The sequence below is a fragment of the Centruroides sculpturatus genome, unplaced genomic scaffold (genome assembly GCF_000671375.1).
Source record: "Centruroides sculpturatus isolate CEXI.00-Female unplaced genomic scaffold, Cexi_2.0 scaffold2261, whole genome shotgun sequence".
Lineage (NCBI taxonomy): Eukaryota > Metazoa > Arthropoda > Arachnida > Scorpiones > Buthidae > Centruroides > Centruroides sculpturatus.
Window position 1 is genome coordinate 10,138 of NW_019386410.1, and position 22,769 is coordinate 32,906.

Genomic DNA, 22,769 nt, shown 5'->3' on the forward strand with positions numbered 1-22,769 from the left:
GGCATGCATAGTTGAAATGTACATCTATGTTGGGGTTGGCAACAAAGGTTGCTAATGTGGTGTTGGTCACCTCTTTCAAGATGGAAGTCCAATGTTCTTTGAGGCAGGTGNTATAGAATTGAAAATTTTTTGTCGTGAATCTTAAATAGGTTGTTTGAAAAGTCATTTATATTATAGAGCCAATGTTACATTGACTAAATAAAATTTTATTTTACTTATTAGTGATTATCTTGTTTTCATTACTATGCTTAAAGATGATTGAATTAATTTAAAATTAATATTTATTTTTAGATCTGGAGCATCACTTATCATAGTTGGCTCACTTTTATCCTTCTTATTTGGTCTTACATATTATGGCTAATGCCAAATACACGTCAAGCTTGTCTTTCTTCATCACCTGCTTTAATAATATATGCTACAATCTTGTTACTGATTCAATATATTTTTAGTCTTAATTTGAATGAAGATGAATTACCATCAAAACTGGAAGTTGTTAATCTTGCTCAAATTGGAATAATAAAATATTATGATATGTCTTATAAACCATTATTTGTTAAGGTAAGTAAAAATGATAATTATCAATAATTTATTAAAATAATCTAAATTTGAATAGAATTTTTGGTATATCGGTATCATAAAAATATAGATATAAAAAAGAATTTAGAATTTAGCAAGTCAAAATGATAAATTTTAAATTATTTGTAATAATTATTAATATAAATATATGTTGGATTCAGGTGTAAAAGACAGTAATACTCAATTCAAATTTTATTATAATGATGATTAAAATAAAATTTTACAAACATTAAATTATATAAAAGTAAATTTAATAAAAAAAAAATGATTGTTACTAGTTATTAACAAAGACAATTTGATCATGACAACTACAGTACAGTAATTTAAGACTTTAGTTTAAATTACTGTATTTTACTTAAATTTAAGACTTTAGTCTTAAATTACCATGCATCAAATAATGTAAAGTCTATAACAGAAAGAAGTGTAATTTGGAGCAGCATCCTACAATTAAAGAGAGAGAAAGGAAGAAATTGTTAAAGACAACTCCATATATGCAATTTTATTGATCCAGTCAGAACTGCTGAGTGTGAAAAGAAGGGGTAATTATAAAAAAAAATTAAATAGAGAATTGTAAAGAAAGTATTCAAATTTCATAACACCCTCTATTTACAATTTTTTAACACCAAACAAATGAATTAAACTAAATAAAAACAAACATGAAGTTTAACTCATTATATTAATACTAAAATGATAATTAATAGGCAGATAATTATTTATCACATGATCATTATGATGAATCACGTATGAATTTGCCTGTCCCAACAGCATATATCATCATCTTCTATAATATAAAATTTAATTTATTTATCAAAATTATTAACTTTCTGATTAAAGATTGACTTCCATGCAGGGGAAAGAATCTATATCTTGAAGTTTATAGTGGCATTTTTTTCTAGCAGCTTTGTACTTTGTTATCCCTAACTGTTCTAAATATATAAGTTGTTCTTTGTGGAAGGTGTTATGTAGGAGGCATGCATAGTTGAAATGTACATCTATGTTGGGGTTGGCAACAAAGGTTGCTAATGTGGTGTTGGTCACCTCTTTCAAGATGGAAGTCCAATGTTCTTTGAGGCAGGTGTTTAAGGGTCACCTTGTAGCATCCATGTATTCTAAGTTGCAGTTGGGTCTATGATTTGAAACTGGGATAGAATATATACCAGGTTGGAGGTGCATGTCTGAATGGTCTTTAACTTTTCAGAGGAGGATGCCAAAGGATTTCTGAAAGCTAGTCAAAAATTATTCTGACAATTTCCTTGTACAGGATGTTAAATATTGTACGACTTCAGCCACCAGAGGGCGCACAAGCACTATATATATATGATTGGCGGGCTTTCCAAAGCTCTCTTTCTTCTTTCTTTTGCTTTGTATGTGAGTGTTACCAATAAAGTAAGTTGTTAATATTACCAAAAGAGTCGTCTCCTCGTATTGGATTCTAACACAGGATGGCTAGTCTTCTGTTGTACAGTACATGACAGCCTTGTATATGGTGTTCTGGGGTAGTTGTTAGGCATGGCAGAAGTGTTACAGAAAAGATGACGATTTAGACCTTTGATGATGTTTGGAGAATAGCCATGTAGCCTGGCATATCAAGCAATAGTTTGGAGTTCCTTGTTGCTGTGTTGAATGTCAGACAAATGGTAAAGGTTTGACAAATTATACCACTGAAGTTGGCCATTGGATTGTGTGTAGGCAGGAAGCCTATACACCATCCAATCAGATTGTCATCCCTGCTCCTTTTCACATTTCTTTTTTTCTTTAAGATGGCTGACTTTAGTTAGTTGAGATGTGTCTATTGGATAAAGTAAGTTACAGATTAAGAAAGTGAACTTCTTGCTTGTTATCCTATTCCTGGGGGAGACAAAGGCCGTAGGGATTGGTGTTAATTATATGCAAGAAATCTTGAATACAGGATTTTTGTTGCCACAAGATAAGAATATTGTTGACATAATGTGCACATAAGAGAATGTAGTGGTTGAAGGCAGGCAGAATGGCAATCTTGAGTTGCCAAATGACTATTTTTCAAAGGGTGCCTGAGAGGGAGCTGCCATAGGTACACTCCTACCTTACAGAAAAGTCATGCTCTTGAAAGCAAAATAGAAGTGTGGCATAAGAGATCAGCAAGATCTAGGATGTTACGGTGATGCTTAGGTGAGTCCTGAATGCTACTAAGAAGGAAGTTATGCAGAGAACAAAAGCAAGATTCAATGTGGATGGAAGGATAAAGAGACTGGAAGTCACAAACTGTAAAGTATACTGGGTGTGGAATGTGTAGATAAAAATGTAGTCATAATATAGCCCAATACAATCCAAGAGATTGTTTACTTTTAATCAGGAATTGGGTTATTTCATGTATATATCTGATTTCTATTTATTATAAATAGATGTATTGTTTCTCATAATATTCATAGAATGTACTTTTTTCTACTATAATTGTACAACTTCAATTCTATGCTAATTGTACACTGTCAATATGAATTATTTAATTTTAACTTTATTTTATTTTAACAGAAAAATTATACAGTAGGATTACGATTTATTTATCCTGTGGTTTCTTATATCATTTGTGAAAATTTTTTTCTGTAAATAAGTATCTTATTAGCCTATTTTATAAGTGTATTTGAATGCTTTATAACAAAGATTTAGATTTAGCTGGGAGGTAATCTATAGAATGAGTTTTTTAAACTCAACTATGGAAGAAAGGGTTGCAAGCAAAATTTCCTCTCCAAGTGCAAATTATTGAAGGTACACTACTTTGCTAGAATATAGGTCCTCTTATTCAGAATTTCAATGTACATTCATACATAAACTTAGAGATAATTAAAATATTAGAGTAAGTTTAAAAAAAGTATATAAATATATTTATATTTTTTCTTAAACTTACTGGATATTATCAGTTATAATAATGATAATATCGAAGATAATTTATAATATATATTATATTATTTGTATTAAGTTGTTATAAAAGATTGCACTTACTTTTGGGACATGTATGATAATTGAAAAAATGTGAATGTTAAAGTAATGAATGAAAGTTATATTGTAAGTTTTTATTTTCTCAACTCAAAATTGAGTAAACATCAAATTTAGTATACTCAATAATCGAAGCATATTCAAATATTACAATGTTTTAGGTTTCCATTACAATCAGTCATTTCATCTTTTTTGTGACAATTAAGTATTAGTCTAATTTGCAAATTTTCGTATAAGATAATCCTATTGTCAGTAGACAATTGAAAAATACAGAAGAGAGGAGACACTATGATGGGAGGGATTCCTCAAATTTTTATGTCTCATAATCACTGCCTTCTGGTTGTCTTATCAATTGAAGCAGAGTCCGTTGGCTTTTGTAACTCTTCCTTTGCACAGTCCCATTGTCACAGTTGTTTTCGTGTTCTTCCTGTAATGACACCAAAAAAAAATAAGCATCGTTCTCCTAATCATTAGTCAATATATACCCTTTCCTGCTCCCCTGCTGGGTTTAATGCTCCTCCAGGCAATGACGGGTAACAGACGATGAAATATTCTAGAAGCTTATAAACAAAGACTTCATAACTAATAATTTTAAATTTTATATACAGAAATAATGAGTGATTGTCACAATATGTAGAGTAGTTAAAGATTCTTCAATTTAAAATTCAATTATAATTGCATTTTCTGGAATAAAAAGAATTCAATAACTCAAATTCTTTCAGATTATCATGGTTATCCATTCTCAGAAATGAACTAATACTTTATTTAAAATATGGCATTTATAATAAAATAAGTTAAAAGTAGTACATTATAAATTTCTAAATAATTATATTATTGTATTATAGATTTAATTTTTCTGCATATTCATTTCTTTATTCAATTAATCATTTCTGTTGAAATATTTAATTTATATAATTTACATAATTAGTAATTTTAGAATTTACTAAATAGATTTTTAATATTATTTTCTTGTTCATGAAGAGAAACTGTTATAATCTTGACAATATTTTTGCAAGTGTTCCTGGATATTGTAAATGTATAAATTAAAATATATTATTATTGACTATGAGAAATTGATGAAATTTATATAAATTTAAACAAATAATTACTTTGCTTAAAATTATTTGTAAAATATTAATTGCAAATATTCTCTTTTCAGACTTTATATACTATGATGTTTTGGATAACTCTTCATCAATATGTTAGAAAAAAGCATAGAACATCTCAAAATCAATTATCTGAAGGTAAGTCATAGAATTTATTGTTTTTGTATGTGTGCGTGTGCACGTTTGTGTGTGTGTGTATTATATACATTATATGTTTTCAAATAGAATACGGGAAAATGAAATAGAAATTTCCTATTACTCAATGTAAAAAAAAAAACAAAAATTTTCTGACAATAATTTAAATATAAATCTTTTTTATATTTACAGATACACAAAAGCAGTTAAGTAAAATAATTTCTGCAGGAAAAATTCCATCACAATTTTTTTGTATGCAAATAATGAAACAGCTTATGATTAAATACTGGATTTGGGTTGTTTTATTCATGTTGATGTTTTTGTCTCTCAGCGGTTCTCGTGTTGTATTATATCGGATAATTTACATGGCACTGTTTCTGTTTTTCATATTAGTTTTTCAGGTATCTGTTTACTTTTTTCCTATAAAATTTGCTAATTTTAGTCAAAATTTACTTCAAATAGTTATTACTAAAAATATTTTTTATCTTTATATTATAATTAAACTATTTAAATAAATAATTATATTATTATGATTTAGTCTTCAATTTTAATGGCAATGTAGTTTTCTATAATCATTCATACTCTTATATAAGAATATATTTTTTGACTTTATCAAATCTATTAATGTTAATATATTGTTATATTTTAAACAAATATAAAAGAAATATAGGTTAAAAAATATAAAAGAAATATAAGTACTACAATTTGGCAATAAATAAAATTTGATTCACTTGATTATACAATAGAATATGTGAAAATTTGCTACCTGTTCTTCTGTTTGTATAAAGATGAAGATTTCCTAACAGGAAAAATGTATGTTGTAAATTATAATGGAGACATACATTTTCTAAAACTGTTCTTATTTAGTAAAAATTTCTGTGTTTTTACTGCACTTTACTGTTTACTGTTCTGTTCTTAAGAAATTATATGCCAATAATCTTTAATCATTTGCATATAAAGCTGTTAAAGAATAAATAATTGAATCTTAAAAATTCATGATGATGATTATCATCATCAATTACTAATATATATTTTTACACTAAACCACAAAATCAAAGGAATGTGGTTTTTAACAAGCTTTGTATATTGAAGCAGAAGAGAGCCTCAAGTTAAAGATAAACTTTATTGTGTGAATTTGTGTTTCTGCAAAGTATAGATGATGATGAGATATGAAGACACTTTTATTTTATGTTTTGAGTGTTTCTTCCAAATTTATGAAATTTCAAATTATCCTAGATTTTTTATCAACTAAATCTTCATTTTGTTAGTTGTATAAACAAAAAGAATGTTAGGTTAATTTGATATGTAAATACACAATACCCTTTTTTTTAACTGATAACAGTTGCCGACAAACGGTCGAAAAGTGACCGTTGACTTTTTGAATGCGTGGCCATTTATTGGTCAGCAGATCATTATGCCACATGACACGATTTGCATAAGGATATGGCTCGGTAATAGCTGATTTGCATAGCGTTACAACTGGTAATCACTGAGTGGTCAGCTGAGAGTCACACCACACGTTATTTGCATAGTGCTACAGCCTAGTAAGACCAACCCACTTTCAACAGGTATAAAAGGATTGATGTCGAAGCGGGAGTTTTAAGTTTCCAGGAAGATCAGTTTTTAAGTGCAATTGGGGAGTACTACGTTCCAAGTGTTAACTTCGTAAGTTTGTAAGTTCACTTCACTTTGTGACTTCGGAAGTTAAGTTTGGCACAACAGGACATACATCAGTTTCATCTAAGTTCGGTTTGGGACGTGTGCATCAGAGCTTGAGGCAAGTCTGGATACGTCTCGCTGTTTGTTCTTCATCACCAGAAGGAGATCACTTCTAGCAACAACTTGTCAAAATGCTGCAAGGTGTCTTTCTCGATGGACCTGTTCAACATATTAGACTATTTGTACTTTATTTTATTTTGTGTAGTTGGCATACCGAGTTGGGCGCCAATAGTGTGTGAACAAAGAACATTGTAAATTTAACTGGCATTTGTAAACGTGACTTTTGTTTACTTAAGACAGATGCACATATGCAGTGTGTCAAGAAAAGTGCAAAGTTTGTGGCAACAATTATCATAGATTTGTAGCACTTGAAGCACTATATAATGTTAAAATGTCAGCAGTTGTATATAACATACACTGATTATGAATACAATTAATATAACAAGAGTCTTTTAACATTTTCAATATTAAAATAATAGCATAGTATTTAAGTTTTTGTTGAAAGTTTTTTGACTATGTACTGAAAGAGCTCATATCACCCTTTTTTATGTAGTAGAGTTTGCTTAACATATGCCTCTTCTTCACTATGACTCTTCATTCATGATGATTAAAATTTTTAATGTTAAGTTATTTTACTATTCTAATGAAGTGTCTTTATTTTTAGCTTTCATATCGTTTATGGAGATTTGTTATGTATGGATTTTGGCTTGTTGTAATTATTTATTCCATGTTAGTTTTGTTCTCAATTTATACCTATCAATTTCAAAATTTCCAGTATTATTGGAGAGACTATTTAAATATTTCATTGGAATTGTAAGCTATATTATTTTATGAAAATTTAAAAATTAACTTGATTTTATTAATAAAAATACTTTAATGAATATTTAATTTCAGACAAAATGATATTGGATTAGAAAAATATGAAGAAGATCCTTGGTCCTTATTTCTTAAATTACTCCCATCAACTTTGTTCTTAATTATTACAATTATACAACTACACCACTTTCATAAAGAGTTTTTATTAATGAGCAGCTTGAATAATAGGTAAATTTTATTAAATTTAATGAAGACGAAATACAAATAATAGTATTCCAAAATTTAAACTAAAAAAATTTAGTAATTAATAGTTGCAGTTTTAAAAAATTGATAACTTCTTAACTTCTTAAATAGATTTTATTGAAAAATTTTAAAGATTATATGCTTATGCCAACACATTAATTAAATTAATCCAAAAAGTAAGCTCACTATTAAATTAAACCATTAAAGAATTTTTAAAGATTTTAAGTACATACAGATTTTTTATTTGTAAAAGCTATGTTTTCCATGAAATTCTTCTTAAAATGTAATTACATGTATTTATCTTAATTATATTACAACAATCAAAAAGTGACGAATTATTATTATACTCAGCAAATTTATTCAATTCTTTATTTGTCCAATATTCATTTCAGCCTGTCTGATCGTTTTCAATTGGATTTTATAAACAATAATAGTGATCCCAAAAGTAGAGCCTCTGATAATATAGTTAAATCTTAGATGTACAACTTAGTTTAAATTACAAAATATAATATACTATCAGACCCCGCCACGTGTTGTTGTGGCTCAAAATGTATCTATTATAAATGTATAACACTTCCCCTGTGGGGGAGGAATTTTACGAAAAATTTCTTCTTAGTGTACATTCTCTTGATGTACCCTATTAAAACGCAATCAAAAATGCAAAAACCGGCATCTAAAATAATATAATAAAAGTCAAGTTCTTCACGGTAAGCCTTAATTCTGTCCCTCTCCCCATGGGGGAATATCAAAAAATTCCTTCTTATTGTACATTCTGTTGACGTACCCTATTAAAATGCAATCAAAAACGCAAAAAAACGCATCTTAAATAGTATAAACAGAAGCAGAGTTCTTTACTGTAAGCCTTAATCCTGTCCATCTCCCCCCAGTGCGGGAAATTTCGACATGTATATGATATAAAAACACGTGGCATTCGAATGCAGCGTTGTGTCAAAATTTCAAAGGAATCGGTAGGAACAAACGAACATTACATTTTTATTTATATAGATAGATAGAAGATGATCTGCTTTAGTTCATTTTCACAGAAAAGCATAATGCCTCACAGAAAAGCAAACTTAGGGCGTCGTACTCGTAGCGCCATCTGTTGGACATAAAAGCCTTAACCTAGATTATATATTTTAATTTATATGAATGTTTAACGGAATAATATACAGCCTATGTCCATCCTGAGGTTCCATTTTAAATATTGGTGAAAGAATTTTTGAAATCGGATGAGTAGTTTCGGAGATTACCTGCTGCAACGAAACTTACATACAAACATTACCTCTTTATATATTAGTATAGATAGATAAGTTACTTAAATTACTTTGTTATAATATGAAGAAAGTTTAAAGAACAATTGTACCATATGGACAACTGCTCACAAACCATATAGATAGAACTGCTCACAAAATCAAATTATAATTCAAACAAGGGAACAAAAAAACTTGAAATATAGATTTAAAAGAAAACCAAAAATAGGAAATTTGAAGTGAACTGGCTTAGCACTAAAAAAAAAAGATGTGATGGTCAAGGTAGAAGAAAAGAGAACAACTTTACCCAAAAAGAACAGACAAGATCTATATTCCAAAGTTTTTGCTCTCTTGTTTTATTTGTAATTTGGTTATGTGAATGGTTTGTCTGTATGCTATAATTGTTTTTGTTGGAATAAATGATTGAAATTATTGTTAAATGCTATATGACATTGTTATGTACAACGCATTGTGTCATTGTAATGTTTTGTAAATATTTTTCTGTTACATAATAAAAGGTTGGTAGCACTGTTGACCCCTTGGGGAGCTGTTGGTGATGGTGACCTTGTTTCACTCTCCCTTTTCAGCACTGACCTTCCATAAGTCAAGACAGTGTAATTTTTGTGCATTCTTTGTTTCTTTGTTATATAAACAGTTATGCAAGTCTAAGCAGCTTTTACTAATCTCCGACAAGCAACATCAAGTCTAACAGTTTTTTATATGTTGTTAATTATAACAAGCTAATTTGAGTAACTTAATTTAAATTACAAAACAATATATAGGTTAGTTATTGTATACCTAAGGTTTAATTGTAGTGTTTATGATTGTTATTAGAGAGTGTATTTTTGGGATCACTTTTATTATTTATAAAATCCAATTGAAAAGAGCCAGACAGGCCAAAATGCATATGGGGCAAATAAAGAGTTAATTGAATTCACTGAGAGTAATAAGCCTGATTCATTGATTCTAGTTAATTATTATTTTATAAAAGTTTAGGATTATTGTTTATTTTTATTAAATAATTGTCATTGGAATAATTCTGCATTTATCTTATATAAAATAAATAAGCTATACAAATAAAATTGTAATGATTGATCTGTTTGGATGTTTGTTGCTGTATCAAGGGAAAAGAGACATATTTTAACCAAACTTTATATTTTGAATCTGTTGACTCAGGAGAAGGGTTTATAAATATATATGATCACAAAATCTACATTATGTGGATTAAATTGTAACGGATTTCTGTCTGTTTCTCTTCATATGCTATATGGCAGGGGTGGGCAAGCAAGAGTTCAGTGGGAGCCGAAATGTAGGTTTTGCAAAATGCATGGTAGCCACAGTTCTGTACTTTTTTATTCTGTACTGCAATTTTATTAAATAATATAAATATAATTTAAATAAATATTGAATTTTTTTAATAAACATATCTTCACAAAATTGTGGAAATAAAATTGTAAAAATAATAATAAAAAGCAGAAATTAACACTTTCAGCAAGAGCCGCATGTAACTCAAAAAGAGCCACATTTGCCCATGTCTGCTATATGGCAACATACATGAATCAGCAACTGCCTGTCACAATGGCAGCTGCTGATTCATATGCAAGTGATTATCTGTAAGAAAGCTTTAAAATTGAAGTTATAGTGTTATGTTTGGAGAACTAATATTAAGAAGTAATTAGAAATTAGCAAAACATACAAGAAGTTGAAAAAAGTGACATCACTGCTAGATAGCACTATATATATATATATATATGGCAAATTGATCATAAACACAACAAGAAATATTTCAAATTTCTTGTTGTGTTTATGATTATATTTAGCCATAACTATATTGGTGTAAGTTTTCTGTGGTGTTCTCCAACCTCAACCATTCCTAAAACCCACCTCCTCTTAACTTAAACACAAGCAATTTTTTGTGTTCTTCGGTTTCATTATTGTAAATACTCAGGTTAATAAATGTACATTTTAGTCACAGAACATTGTTTTTATTATCCTCTCCAAATCAATCTCACTAATCCCACATTCTCTCAAGAGCCTGAGCAATGCTGGGCACAAGCAGCTAGTTTATCTAATAATTATTGATGATATAATTTGATCTATTTCATATTTCAACTTATATTTTTTATGGAATTTTGTTTTATTTATTAAATTTATTTTAAATTTTGATATTATTGTTATAAATATTGATCAATTAAATAACTTTTTATTATAAAACTTTCTAGATCAGTCGAAACTAATGAAACTAATCAAAGCAGTTTAGCATTTAGAATTGATTCAAAACAAATACATTCTAACAATGGAGAATGTTCTCTGGCTGTAGAAAATTTGTTTCAGGAGGATGAAAATCCAAATACAAGAAAAAAAAAATTATTGGAAAATGTCAAAGAATCACAAAACAATGAAGAAATAAATATTGAAAAATCATTCTCTGAAATCTCACAACAACCACATTTTGTTCAAGAAGATACACAAACAAACAGATTTACTGGATTTACAAAGGAAAGTAAGATAGAGATTAATATGAAAAGTTTAATATATCAGTATATTTATCATTATTTTAATTTTTATGTTTACTTTAAAATTTATAACAGAAATTATAGATATATTTAAAAATATTTGTAATATGAAATTCATGTGTGATTTTTGGGAACTTCTATGGAGAATATTGGAGATTCATATAATTAAAATTGTTTTATTCTCTGTCATGTGTCTTGCAGTTTTTGAAGTAAGTAATATATACATGTATATTTCACATTTATGAATTTTAAAAATTGTTTAATTACTAACTTCTCATTATTTTATGTGTATATCAAACTTAAATATAATCTTGTAATATTATTATTATTATTTATTATTATTTTAATTTTGGTTCTATTCTTTGTGAAGTCTTACAATATGTTATATAGAAAATAAATTGATTAAGTTTATTATTAAAAAATAATAAAAATGATAGTTAATAGATAAATGAAAATAAAAATGAATCAATTCATATCTGCAAATTTTTTTTTATATTCTCAGTTACTTTTGTAAATACAGCAAAGCATCAAAAAACTGCCTTAATTTAGACCAGACCATCCACATGTTTCAATTTGACTAGATTTGTGTGTAAACTAGCAGATGACCCTGGCATTGCTTGGGCAAAATAGCAAAGATTAAGATTGTTAGATTATTTCATGCTTTTAACCCTTCTATTATATTATATTATAATAACTGAGTTATATTTACAAAGGCTATTTTACATGAGATTTAACATGCCTTGTGCTCAATCTAACACATTTTAAAAGTACTTTAAATTGGGTACATTAGAAGAATAAAGAATTTTTAAAATGTGTTAGATTGGTCACTTGGTGTGATAAGATAACTTTTGTAGTTATATAAATCAAATACTATAATATAACAAACAGTAAAACAAAAATCTTATAAAGAGTTTGGTTATTTCAGCCTACTATTGTCATATTTATTGCAATACTCAGATGGTACAAAATGGCACAATTTCATTAGTCAAGTGGACACCAATTGAAAATGTGATATCCTGATTTTTTTCTTATCATTATCTTAAGATATCTTAAAAAAATTTAAGATATCTTGATTTTTTCTTAATGTTTAACTATTAGAAACTACCATTCACAGCTGAATATCAAATAGTAATTTGCCAACAAATCAAATTTCGCAAAATAAAATGACCAAATATTTAAACTCAGCACCTTCGTAAACCACGTAAATCATATTTTGTGCTTGCCAATAACCTTGTATTATGTAATTTTCCTGTTTAAATACCATCATACTCCTGTCTGATAGGAAGAAGGGACTGTTGCAGAAGGCAGTCAAAGTAATTCAACCAAAAGTAGTCATTGATTTCCTCCTGGAAGAGAAGAAGGTCAAAGAGAGAGAGGACTACTAATTAATACTGGTCTACTATTAATATTTGAAAAGAAATTTGTGTTGGATAGGTTGTGATGGCCCTGCATATGATTGAAGTCATATGAAGTCTTTAATGTTCGAAAGACTTCGTATGACTTGTTTAAATAAAAAAGATTTGTAAAAATACGAGAATAATTGCTTTTATGTCATAATAGTGTTTAGATTTTGGCAATAGATTGTATAAACTACATGAGAAGTATGTTCTTGTAAATATTGCATTTATAGAAAATTATTGGGCTGCAATTTGAAAAAATCGTAGACCTATAAATTCAGACTGTCATCCGCATGTGTGTCTGTGTGTCCTTCCTTAATCTTGAGAAAGGATTTATATAGATGAAAGATGAGATCAGATGTGGAAAGCTTAGGGTCAGGAGACCCAGATTAACTATATACAAACCTTGATTTTAACTAGAAGTCATGTTACTTCAATTGAAAATTTTTCCCTGAACTGAGTTAGATAGATGACCAACATGACTATTGCTAACAGGAAAAGTATGTTGTACAGGAGCAAGACCACTACTAAAAGAATTGAGAACATTGTGACAAAAAGTTGCAGTTTAGCATTGTGATATGTCACAATAAATAATTGCTTATTAGAATTAGTTTGGTTTATTTTGCTATGGCAACACGACACATGAGCAATCAACCAAGGGGGACTTTTTCCAGGAAGACTTTTATGGGAAGCTGGACTCTATTCAGGTGTTACTAACATGAAGTAAACCTAGTAAACTCCACAACTAACTAATTACCATTGATTGGTGGTTTTATCCACTCAGCTACTGGAGGACACTTATTAGAATTAAGAAAGTCCACTCAGAAATGAAAAATCCCGAGTTGTTAGATGTGGAAAATTAAATACTTGTAGACTTTTCAGAGAGTAACACTTTTATTCCATAATTCCATATAGGCAAATGCTATATGCTACCTGTCACCATATACCATGTCTATATATATATAGACATGACAAAATAGACATGATCTATCATTACTGTGACAGGTAGCATATAGCATTTGCCTATATGGAATTATGGAATTAAAAGTGTTACTCTCTGAAAAGTCTACAAGTATTTAATTTTCCACATCTAACAACTCGGGATTTTTCATTTCTGAGTGGACTTTCTTAATTCTAATAAGTGTCCTCCAGTAGCTGAGTGGATAAAACCACCAATCACTGGTAATTAGTATATATATTTTAAAATTATATTCTTTTTTGTAAGAATTATATTTATTTTTAATAAAATTGTAGACAAAACTGTCCAAAAAGGATCACCATTTATTACTTTTTATGTTCCAAGACTAACACATTTTCGGCAACTGACCTTTCTTTTTAGGCTACTTGTCGCCAGAAAAATTACAAAAAGTCCTGTTAAAAAACACAAAACACTTCCAATTAAAATTTCTAAAAATTTCTGAAAAGGGAACTGGTGAGATACAGTTGTCTTGCTTACTTCCATCTATACCTTCTTTTGGGGTTTTTTCTGCTTTTTATCTACTAAAAATTGGTGCTGGAATATGTAGATTTTTAGAAAAGCTGCCCCCTGGTGACGATACATGTAGAAATTTCTTCTGTAAATTCATAAAAAGTAATAAATGGTGATCCTTTTTGGACAGTTTTGTCTACAATTTTATTAAAAATAATTCTCCACCGGACGAACTTTTACAGAAGAAATTATATTTATTTTGTTAAATTTTCTGCCAAGAAATGGTGCTACATGTAAATCAGCAAATCAAATTTACACAGAAATTAATTGATTAATAGAAATCCAATAGAAATTTTGGGGTGGGATATATGACATTATCTAAGTTAAAGTATGTGAATGTAACTGTTGAGTTTTGTAGCAATTGGTTAAATGGCTAGGAGTGTAGCAAACAAACATACACCTTCATTTATATGAGAGTGTGTGTGTGTGTGTGTGTGTATATATAGATTATCCAAATACACTGTAATTCAAGTTTAGGTTTTCTAAGTTCAAGCCAGTATTTCAGAAATAATATAGGAATAATTACAAAAATTCAAAATACAATTTACAGAATTACTACATTAAAAAAATACACTGAAATGTTTACTACGGTGTGCCTCTTTTCAAGATCAATCTAGTATACCAATCAATCCAATTGCATCTGCATGTTGTGTTGTCATCGTGCTGGGTAAACAATTCAGACAGAACAATATGTTTTCCAGTCAGTTGTCCATGTCTATGTACAAAATTTACAACTAAGGTTGACCTTGAGACAGTATTTGAGGCGCAAGGTGAAAACAACCAAGCAAAAGCATGTCAACCAGAAGAGTGAGGATCGCCTCTGTCTTACGTCACATAGGTTGGGAAACAGTAGTCAAGCACTGTATTGTCAACTGCTGCAACACTAATCATGATTTCTGAATGAATGTTAGAACATAAACAATGAAATTACTATTGAAAGAATTAATATCCAGTTTTTGACAGCCAAATCCAATTTTTTTATGAATTACAGTCGACCCCCCTATAACACGGTAGATACGTTCTGGTTTTTATGAATCCATTTTCTACAAGTCCAGCCAATCACAGCCCGGCACATATGCAGTTTACAGACTATGGCTGTTTGAAAGGTTTCTTCCATAAAATTAATCGATTCCTAGACTAATTCGACTCAACATTTCCAAAACACGTATAATTTTTTGGGAATAATCCATATAAACTATGCTATAAACAAAAAATTGTAGGATTACTTACCAAGTGTGCACCGTTCGACTACACCGTTGCTTAAGCTTGTTTTCATCGTGGAGATTGTCATCGAATGGCGCTCGCATACTTCCTGATAAATTATTTTTTTGCGAAAAATTTGCTGAACTTTGGAGACATCATTAATATAAATATAATTTTTATGGACGTTAAATAATAAATGGTTTTTAGTAGGTCCGCTGCTTGTTTAAATTCAACGGTTTGTACAATATCCGCTATTGGTCTAGATTCGACCAATCCTGTCACGACACGAGTCAGCGATGACGTTTTACCGAATTATACGAGTTTTTTTAGCATGTTTGTACGAATACTGTCGCAATTTTTTCACCGTGATATAGGAATCCGAACTATAGGAACCCATGTTATAGGTGGGTCGACTGTACTGTATTTTTATTGATACATACTGTTTTCATTTATTTTATTAAAAAATCTTATTTTTTATATAAAAATCTATTTATACAGAACAGATATGTTAATTTTCAAATTTAAATACAAAGTAATTTATAATAAGTTTTGTGAAAATTTCTGATATATAATTTTATAATTTGTTATTCTTTATGCCATGATGTAATTAGTTAAATTTAACAGTGAATTAAAAAGCTTAATACAGTAGAATTCCTCTAATCCATCACCTTTGGGACTGGGAGTATGGTCGGAACGCAAAAAAGGTCGGATTATCAGAAAAAAGTAAAATAAACAATCTTCCTTTTGTCCAGTCTTTGTAGCACTGCTAATTTTTCATTTAATGAAAGAGTAACATGTTTACGTTTCACTCCTGACATGTTGAAAACACACACAAAACTGTACACGTACACACAATGTAAAACATATATACTGTAACAAACACAGAAGAACGCCACGGACGGTGAGTCACTGACGAGTCGGGACAAGTTTCTCGACTCGACCACGGTCAGATTAACCGGAGTGACGGACTAGCCGAGGGCGGACTAGAGGGGTTCTACTGTAATTGAAAAAATAGTATACAAAATTCATACTCAATATATCAATAAAACAAAAATGAGCATATTATTATGTAAAGAATAAAAAATTATTTTGTTATATATATTTTTTTATTGGATAGAATACATTAAATAGATGCAATAAAACTAATTTTAATAATTTTAAACTTAAGTTGGTTCCAGCCTGTTCCAGCAAAAATTTTTAATTTTTCTAACATTTTCAGCTATCTAAGCAGCCATCATCAGGATCAAACATGCAATAGAATAGTTGTTTCTATTGCATGTTCAATCCTGACGATGGTTGTTAGATAGCTGAAAACGGTTAGAAAAATAAAAAGTTTTGCTGGAAGAGACTGGAACCCTCTTAAATTTACATTTATTTTAGATAAGAAGTTTATTATTAAATTTTAAACTGGTAATAAAATTAATTTTTATTTACAGATATGTGCTAGTCATTTTATCTTTGTAATTTTAGTTGTCATAGCTCTACCTATAAGACCTATTCAGTTACTTATTTCTCATTTTTGTGCAATTTGGACATCTATTTTATTACTTTCTAAAATGATTTACCAATTGAAATTTATAGATGAAGATGAAACAAATGTAAATTGTTCTGTAAGTATCTAATTTTTTGTTTTAAATATCTCTCTAAATAATAATTGTTTTTTGTATTATTGCAAACAAAATTATTTATTAAACCAGCTTATGTAATGCTTTTATTTTTATTTAAACCCTTAAATGTTATGATATTATCAAATTATTTTTCTGTATATTTTAAATTGTCTTGTCTTTAAAGTACTTTGATTTATTCATAAATATACAAATATTCTTTTAAGCTAAATATTTTTATTTTTTCATATACAGAATTATATTTTATTATTATCACTGTATTTTATGAATAATATAGAGAAAATAAAGATAGGTTGTTAATTATATTTAATAAAATATTTGTTTTTAGTTTTGTTTTTACTTTAAGAGAGATTTCTTATGTAACTATCTTTGAATTATCAATTTCCATAACATTATAATAATATCTGCAAATTAAAATATATTTTCTGATATAGTAGTAAACATTTTAAATTTATTGACATTTTTATTTACAATTTTAAAAAAATTTTGTTTATTTTTGTAAATAGAGAATTTTTGATATATTTTTGAGATTTCCTTACTGTTTTTTAATAGTTTTGATCTGCTACATATGTGACAGGATTAATATTGCCAAGGTTACAGTATTCTAAATATTGATATCCCAGTTTTATATTATTAGATTTGAATATTATATATGTACATGTGAATTTTTTAACATAAATGCTGTCATTATTTAGAAAAGTAATTATGTATCTAAATGTAAATAACCAGTGATGCACTTAGAATTTAATCTTTGGGGAGCTGAGCTGAGTAGATAAAAAAACCTTTTTAATGCAAATTCAATAAAATTTCCATATTTTATGATTACTAATTCATAAGTAGTATAGAAATAGAAGACACAACACAATACAAAAAAAATTAATTTTAATTAGGAAAAGATTTTTGGAAATTCTTAGTGTTTGTTTTCATTTTTCTTTGGAGGATACCAGACCTCTTGGCCCACTCTTGGTACACCATTCTAAATAATGAACCAGAAGAAACTAAATAGAATTATTTATATTAGAGAGAAAATGTTGCTAATTATGTACTTAATACTTCTCTGTAAAAACTAAATAAAATTTACAGCATTCATCATGTTTTTTCCTATAACATTTTGTAGCCTGTAATACAGAGAATGATTTTTTAAAATATGATTGAGTTTGATGATCTTATATTTCTAATTAAGAACTAAGATTATGTTAACAAGATATTCTTTAAAATAAATATCAAAACAATTGAATTTAATTCAGTGATGAGCAATCTTTTCTGGCTGCAGGCTGTAAATGAACTTAATGCAGGCTTTAGCCTGCTAAATACCAACATGCTCCTATACTACTATATTATTTTAGTACAGTTTGCTAATTACTAAAATGATATCTGCTAATGTTATGCAAACTAGTAATAAATAGTTCAATTTCATTTTTTCACTAGTCAAGTTTAGATTGAATTTTTTATCACAAATATCAGCTTAAATAGAGTTACATAAAGGCATAGGCAGAAAACAGGAAATAAATTTATATTGATAAAGTACTGGAGGGCTGCATATCAGGATCTCATTGGCCACAGATGAAGCCCATGAATGCTTAATAAATTAAAGATATAATAAACAATTTTGTATATTTCATCATTATTTGGTTCTTTTCTTAATCAATATTATTATTATTTTGATATTTTTCAGCAATGTAATTTTAGGATTTTTTTTTTTTATATACTGATGTTATTAATTATTTCCTTGTCATGTAGATTAAAAAATATTATTATTTTGTATATGCAATTATGAATATATATGCTTGTAGGTATGCAGAATTTACATGTAAAATGTAGGAAAATGAATGCAAATTTCATGATTACTTTTTTGCAAATTCCAAATCAATTTTTCTAATATATAATGAATAAACTTCAATTTCTTATAACTTAATTTAAGTATTATTAATTCTCAGGCACTTTTGGACAACTAAGCCCATTATTAAGAGAAAAATTTTTTAGTTTAGCATGAAAATGTAAATGAAGCTATGGATGCTTTGTAGAGATATTAGATTACAATTTTTTTCTTTATGTACTTTGAATATTGTTAAAAATAATATTTAAAGTAATTCTGATAAGACAAAATAGTTTAGAAAAGAATTATAAAAATAATTTGCTAGTAGAAAATTAATTGAAATTAAAAACTGGTCTGGAAGCTTTCTAAATACAGCAAAAGTAATAAAATTGCTTTTAATGGTTGAAGAATAATATTGATATAATATCTGCATAGATATAGGGACAATACATTTGGCTACATCAAATTTAGTCTTAGGTTTGATTAGTTTAATTAATTATTTTAATTACTGGCATCAAATTTAGTGTGAGAGCCCGGACTTGATGAAATTTTTGAGGAAAAAAATTTTCGTCTTTTCAAAGTTAAATTGGTTTAAATCCCAGTGAAAAAATTTTCAATTTAATTACAGGAGGATGATCACATCTTTCAACCTGGAGTCACTTCTTTTTCCAGATGACACATTGAATGTGTCACTTGGAACTAACTACAAATATTTACCATTGGTCGAAAATAGTAACATGGCTTAAAGAGGGCATTGAGATCAAGGGGAGGACCTTGAAATAAAAGGGGAGAATCGAGGACAAGAGTGTCGTCAGGGTCAGAGAGTTTGTTGACCCACCTCCTTTTCATTTGAGTGTAGTTTAATTGTGCTCCATTGCTGATCCCTTAGACTGCCTTTCTTGTCCATCACCGCTGTTCTCTGAACATTTGAACTTCTTGATTCAAGGTCCCTGATAAGCTGACACAACAAACTTGGATTTCTTCAACAATCTATGATCTCAACCCATTAATCAAGTTACCAAGGTATTTAGAGGTATTTAGCATTGCGCATAATAATGTAAGCTCTCTCTCTCTGCTAGGAACCTGTTACAATAGTACTTAATAGTATAAAGCTTAATCAATTATGTTACACTAGATCAGTCTTATCTGTTATATGATGCTATTGTAGTTCTTAAAAGGATCACCAAGGTGATCCAGAACTTGATGTGAGTAAGAAAGTGAGGACTTTACAACGAATTAGGATAAAAAAAAACTTTATATATAACTAATACCTTCTCGTGTAATGCAATACATACGATAGACATGAATTATTTTTTTTTAGCATCAGTCTCACGCAAACTCCGTTATTCCCGATATTACAATCTAATCCAATGTTCATGAGCCCCGTTATCAATCGCTCACGGTAATCTTACAGATGAATTACACTGCAGATCCGCACCACAATAATTCATATATCTAGTCGTCTCCCTTGTAAGTAGATGATGTTCGAATGGAGTTGCGACCACGTGGTAACTAAAAAAAAAAATCTCTCCTCGGATCGAAATAATGGGTTGTGAACAACAGGTTGAAGGTGTTCAATTATCTGACCAAATCAGACAATTCCCTAAAGGTCCGCCGAGTCCAATGTAAACCGATTGCTTCACTTACTATTCACTCCGTTCTAACTTACTGCTCCTCTGTCCTTCGCAGGTTCGGTTTTCGACTACCTTCATCCGTCTCCTTCCGCAGTCCATCCTTCACACAGGAACCAGCCAAAACCAAGCACCAACTCTCCTCTCTCGTCACTGGTCACCCTTTTTATCCTTTCCTACAAGCTCCTCCCTTCGCTTCCACGTGGTCACCAAGGGGCCAATCATGGCACTTACAAAATCCACCATAAGGTGGCGCGCAATACAAAATTTTTGAACCGAACAAACAAAGAACACGAGAACCCGAACAAAGGCGTGACAACACACACATATAAAAATATAAAAATAAAAAATATAAAACAATACAAGTGCCTAGCACTACACTATGTAAAAGCTATAACAGAACTCTGTTATTCTATGTATATGTGTAAATAATTTACAAAAATAAATGGGTATTACTTCTTTATAATTAAGTTGTGGTGTGCACTTTTTCCAGTTGTCTCTCAGGCCATCTCCATCCTGGGCCCATGCATCTACAAATGCAACCATTCATGCAAAAACGGAATTATTGGCCATCAAGGTTTCTGTGTCTACCCTAAAAGACACAGTGGTGTCAGTCCTGACATAGTGTGATGTTCGTGAGCGACATATGTATAGACTACTGAATAGACTAGCACAAAGAATACTTAGTGAAGTATTTTAATCACAAGTATTTTATTTTGCCACTCATGAACTAGGTTCTTATTGGATCCCACTCCAATGCACGTGTACATTTACATTAATCGGTTGTTTAGTACCACAAGTAAATTCGTGACAATAGTACACGTGCGGGAACTAAAATCTAACACTTACTCGCTAACTTATACCTAAAGGCATAGCAGATTCTATGAGACAGTAGACAGGAAAGAGAAAAGATCACAATACCCGGGGTTTTGGGATTATTTCATGGTCACTGGATGATCACCGATTTGGATTTCACAATTAAGGTAAACGCACCGGTAGTGGACACTGTGTTAGTAGTGGACACTTTGAACTTCAAATATGAGTAATAAGGTTGTTGATGGCTTCACTGTTCAAACATACAAATCATTCAGTAGACAGAACCCTCTAGTAGTGGTAACTCGCACTGATCCTTTTCTAGTCCATCATGGGATGTTTTCCCGCGCTCATTAGTGATGGCATTCCTGCTGATATAAGAAGACAAGTGAGTCTGCTGTCTGTTTCCTTAAGGTCCAGGTAATTTAAATCACGCTTGCTGTATTAACAGTTAGTTTCACGGAAGTTTTTTGGTGATATACTATTAATATGAGCTTCGTTGGAATGTTTTAAGACCTTCCTGATAGTATTTTTATTTTCCAAGTCAATTGAATGAGATGTCCACTAATGAAACAAAAATATTGTATATTTTTAGTAGTGGACAAGAGGTGGCCACAACTAGTGAAAATGAACTTTTCACTTTTAATCAGTATCAAGTCAAAAATTAAATCACCTAATGTTAAGTAACATACAGTATTGATTCAAGCATTTTTTGGTTACTCTGTCTAGTCATGGACAGGGGATGTTCACTATTAAACTGTGAATGTCCGTTTATTGAAATGAGGTGTTTCAATAGTGGACAAAACATGGTTTGGTGCCATGGGATCCTACAGCACCCGGTATGCTAAGTAGGAAAATAATGTGCAAGAAGAAGTCAGACAGTACTCTCACGAAAAGTGATGTAAGAGTTGGTTTTGAAACATTAAAAATATACATGGGACCTGAGAAAGTGGGGTTATTTGAGACTGTAGTTTCTTTTGAAGATGTTGAGGCTACAGACAAGTCCCTGTTCAATTTATGGCACCAGATGAAGACAGACATCATGAATCAAGTAACAGCTGGAAACAACAGCAAATCCTTCAACAATAATGAATCAGAACANTGTTCTGAAGATTAAGATGAACATATAAACATTTAAAAACATTTGGAATCTTAAGAGAAGACAACTTAATTTTAAATAAAGAAGAAAAGAAATTGGTTTGTTATTTCTTCTTAGAAAATTATAGTTGAACCTGTCTATCGAATCTCACAGGAATGAGAAAAAGTTTGAGATATAGAGGTTTCTACACAGTAAACAGTAATAGGTTTGATTGGACATATGGTATTTTATTAATACAATAGCAAATATACAGTAGAACGTCGTTTATCTGAAATGTCAGTTATCCGAAAGAATTCCAGTTGACAAATTTAAATTTTTGGTAGTGCTGTGGCGCTGCAATCTTTGGCTATATCTTGGACTACTCC

At 29.6% G+C, this 22,769-nt stretch overlaps 1 protein-coding gene across 1 annotated transcript; it reads left to right on the forward strand.

Moving 5' to 3' along the window:
- The first annotated feature begins 278 nt into the window (after positions 1–278).
- Positions 279–22,422, forward strand: LOC111614869 (piezo-type mechanosensitive ion channel component-like). Its single transcript, XM_023356235.1, has 9 exons — positions 279–558; positions 4,706–4,790; positions 4,980–5,188; positions 7,171–7,319; positions 7,401–7,550; positions 11,038–11,318; positions 11,407–11,540; positions 16,857–17,030; positions 22,102–22,422. The coding sequence occupies exons 1-9, from the start codon at positions 361–363 to the stop codon at positions 22,420–22,422; spliced, it is 1,701 nt and encodes a 566-aa protein (XP_023212003.1). The 5' UTR covers positions 279–360.
- The last annotated feature ends 347 nt before the right edge of the window (positions 22,423–22,769 follow it).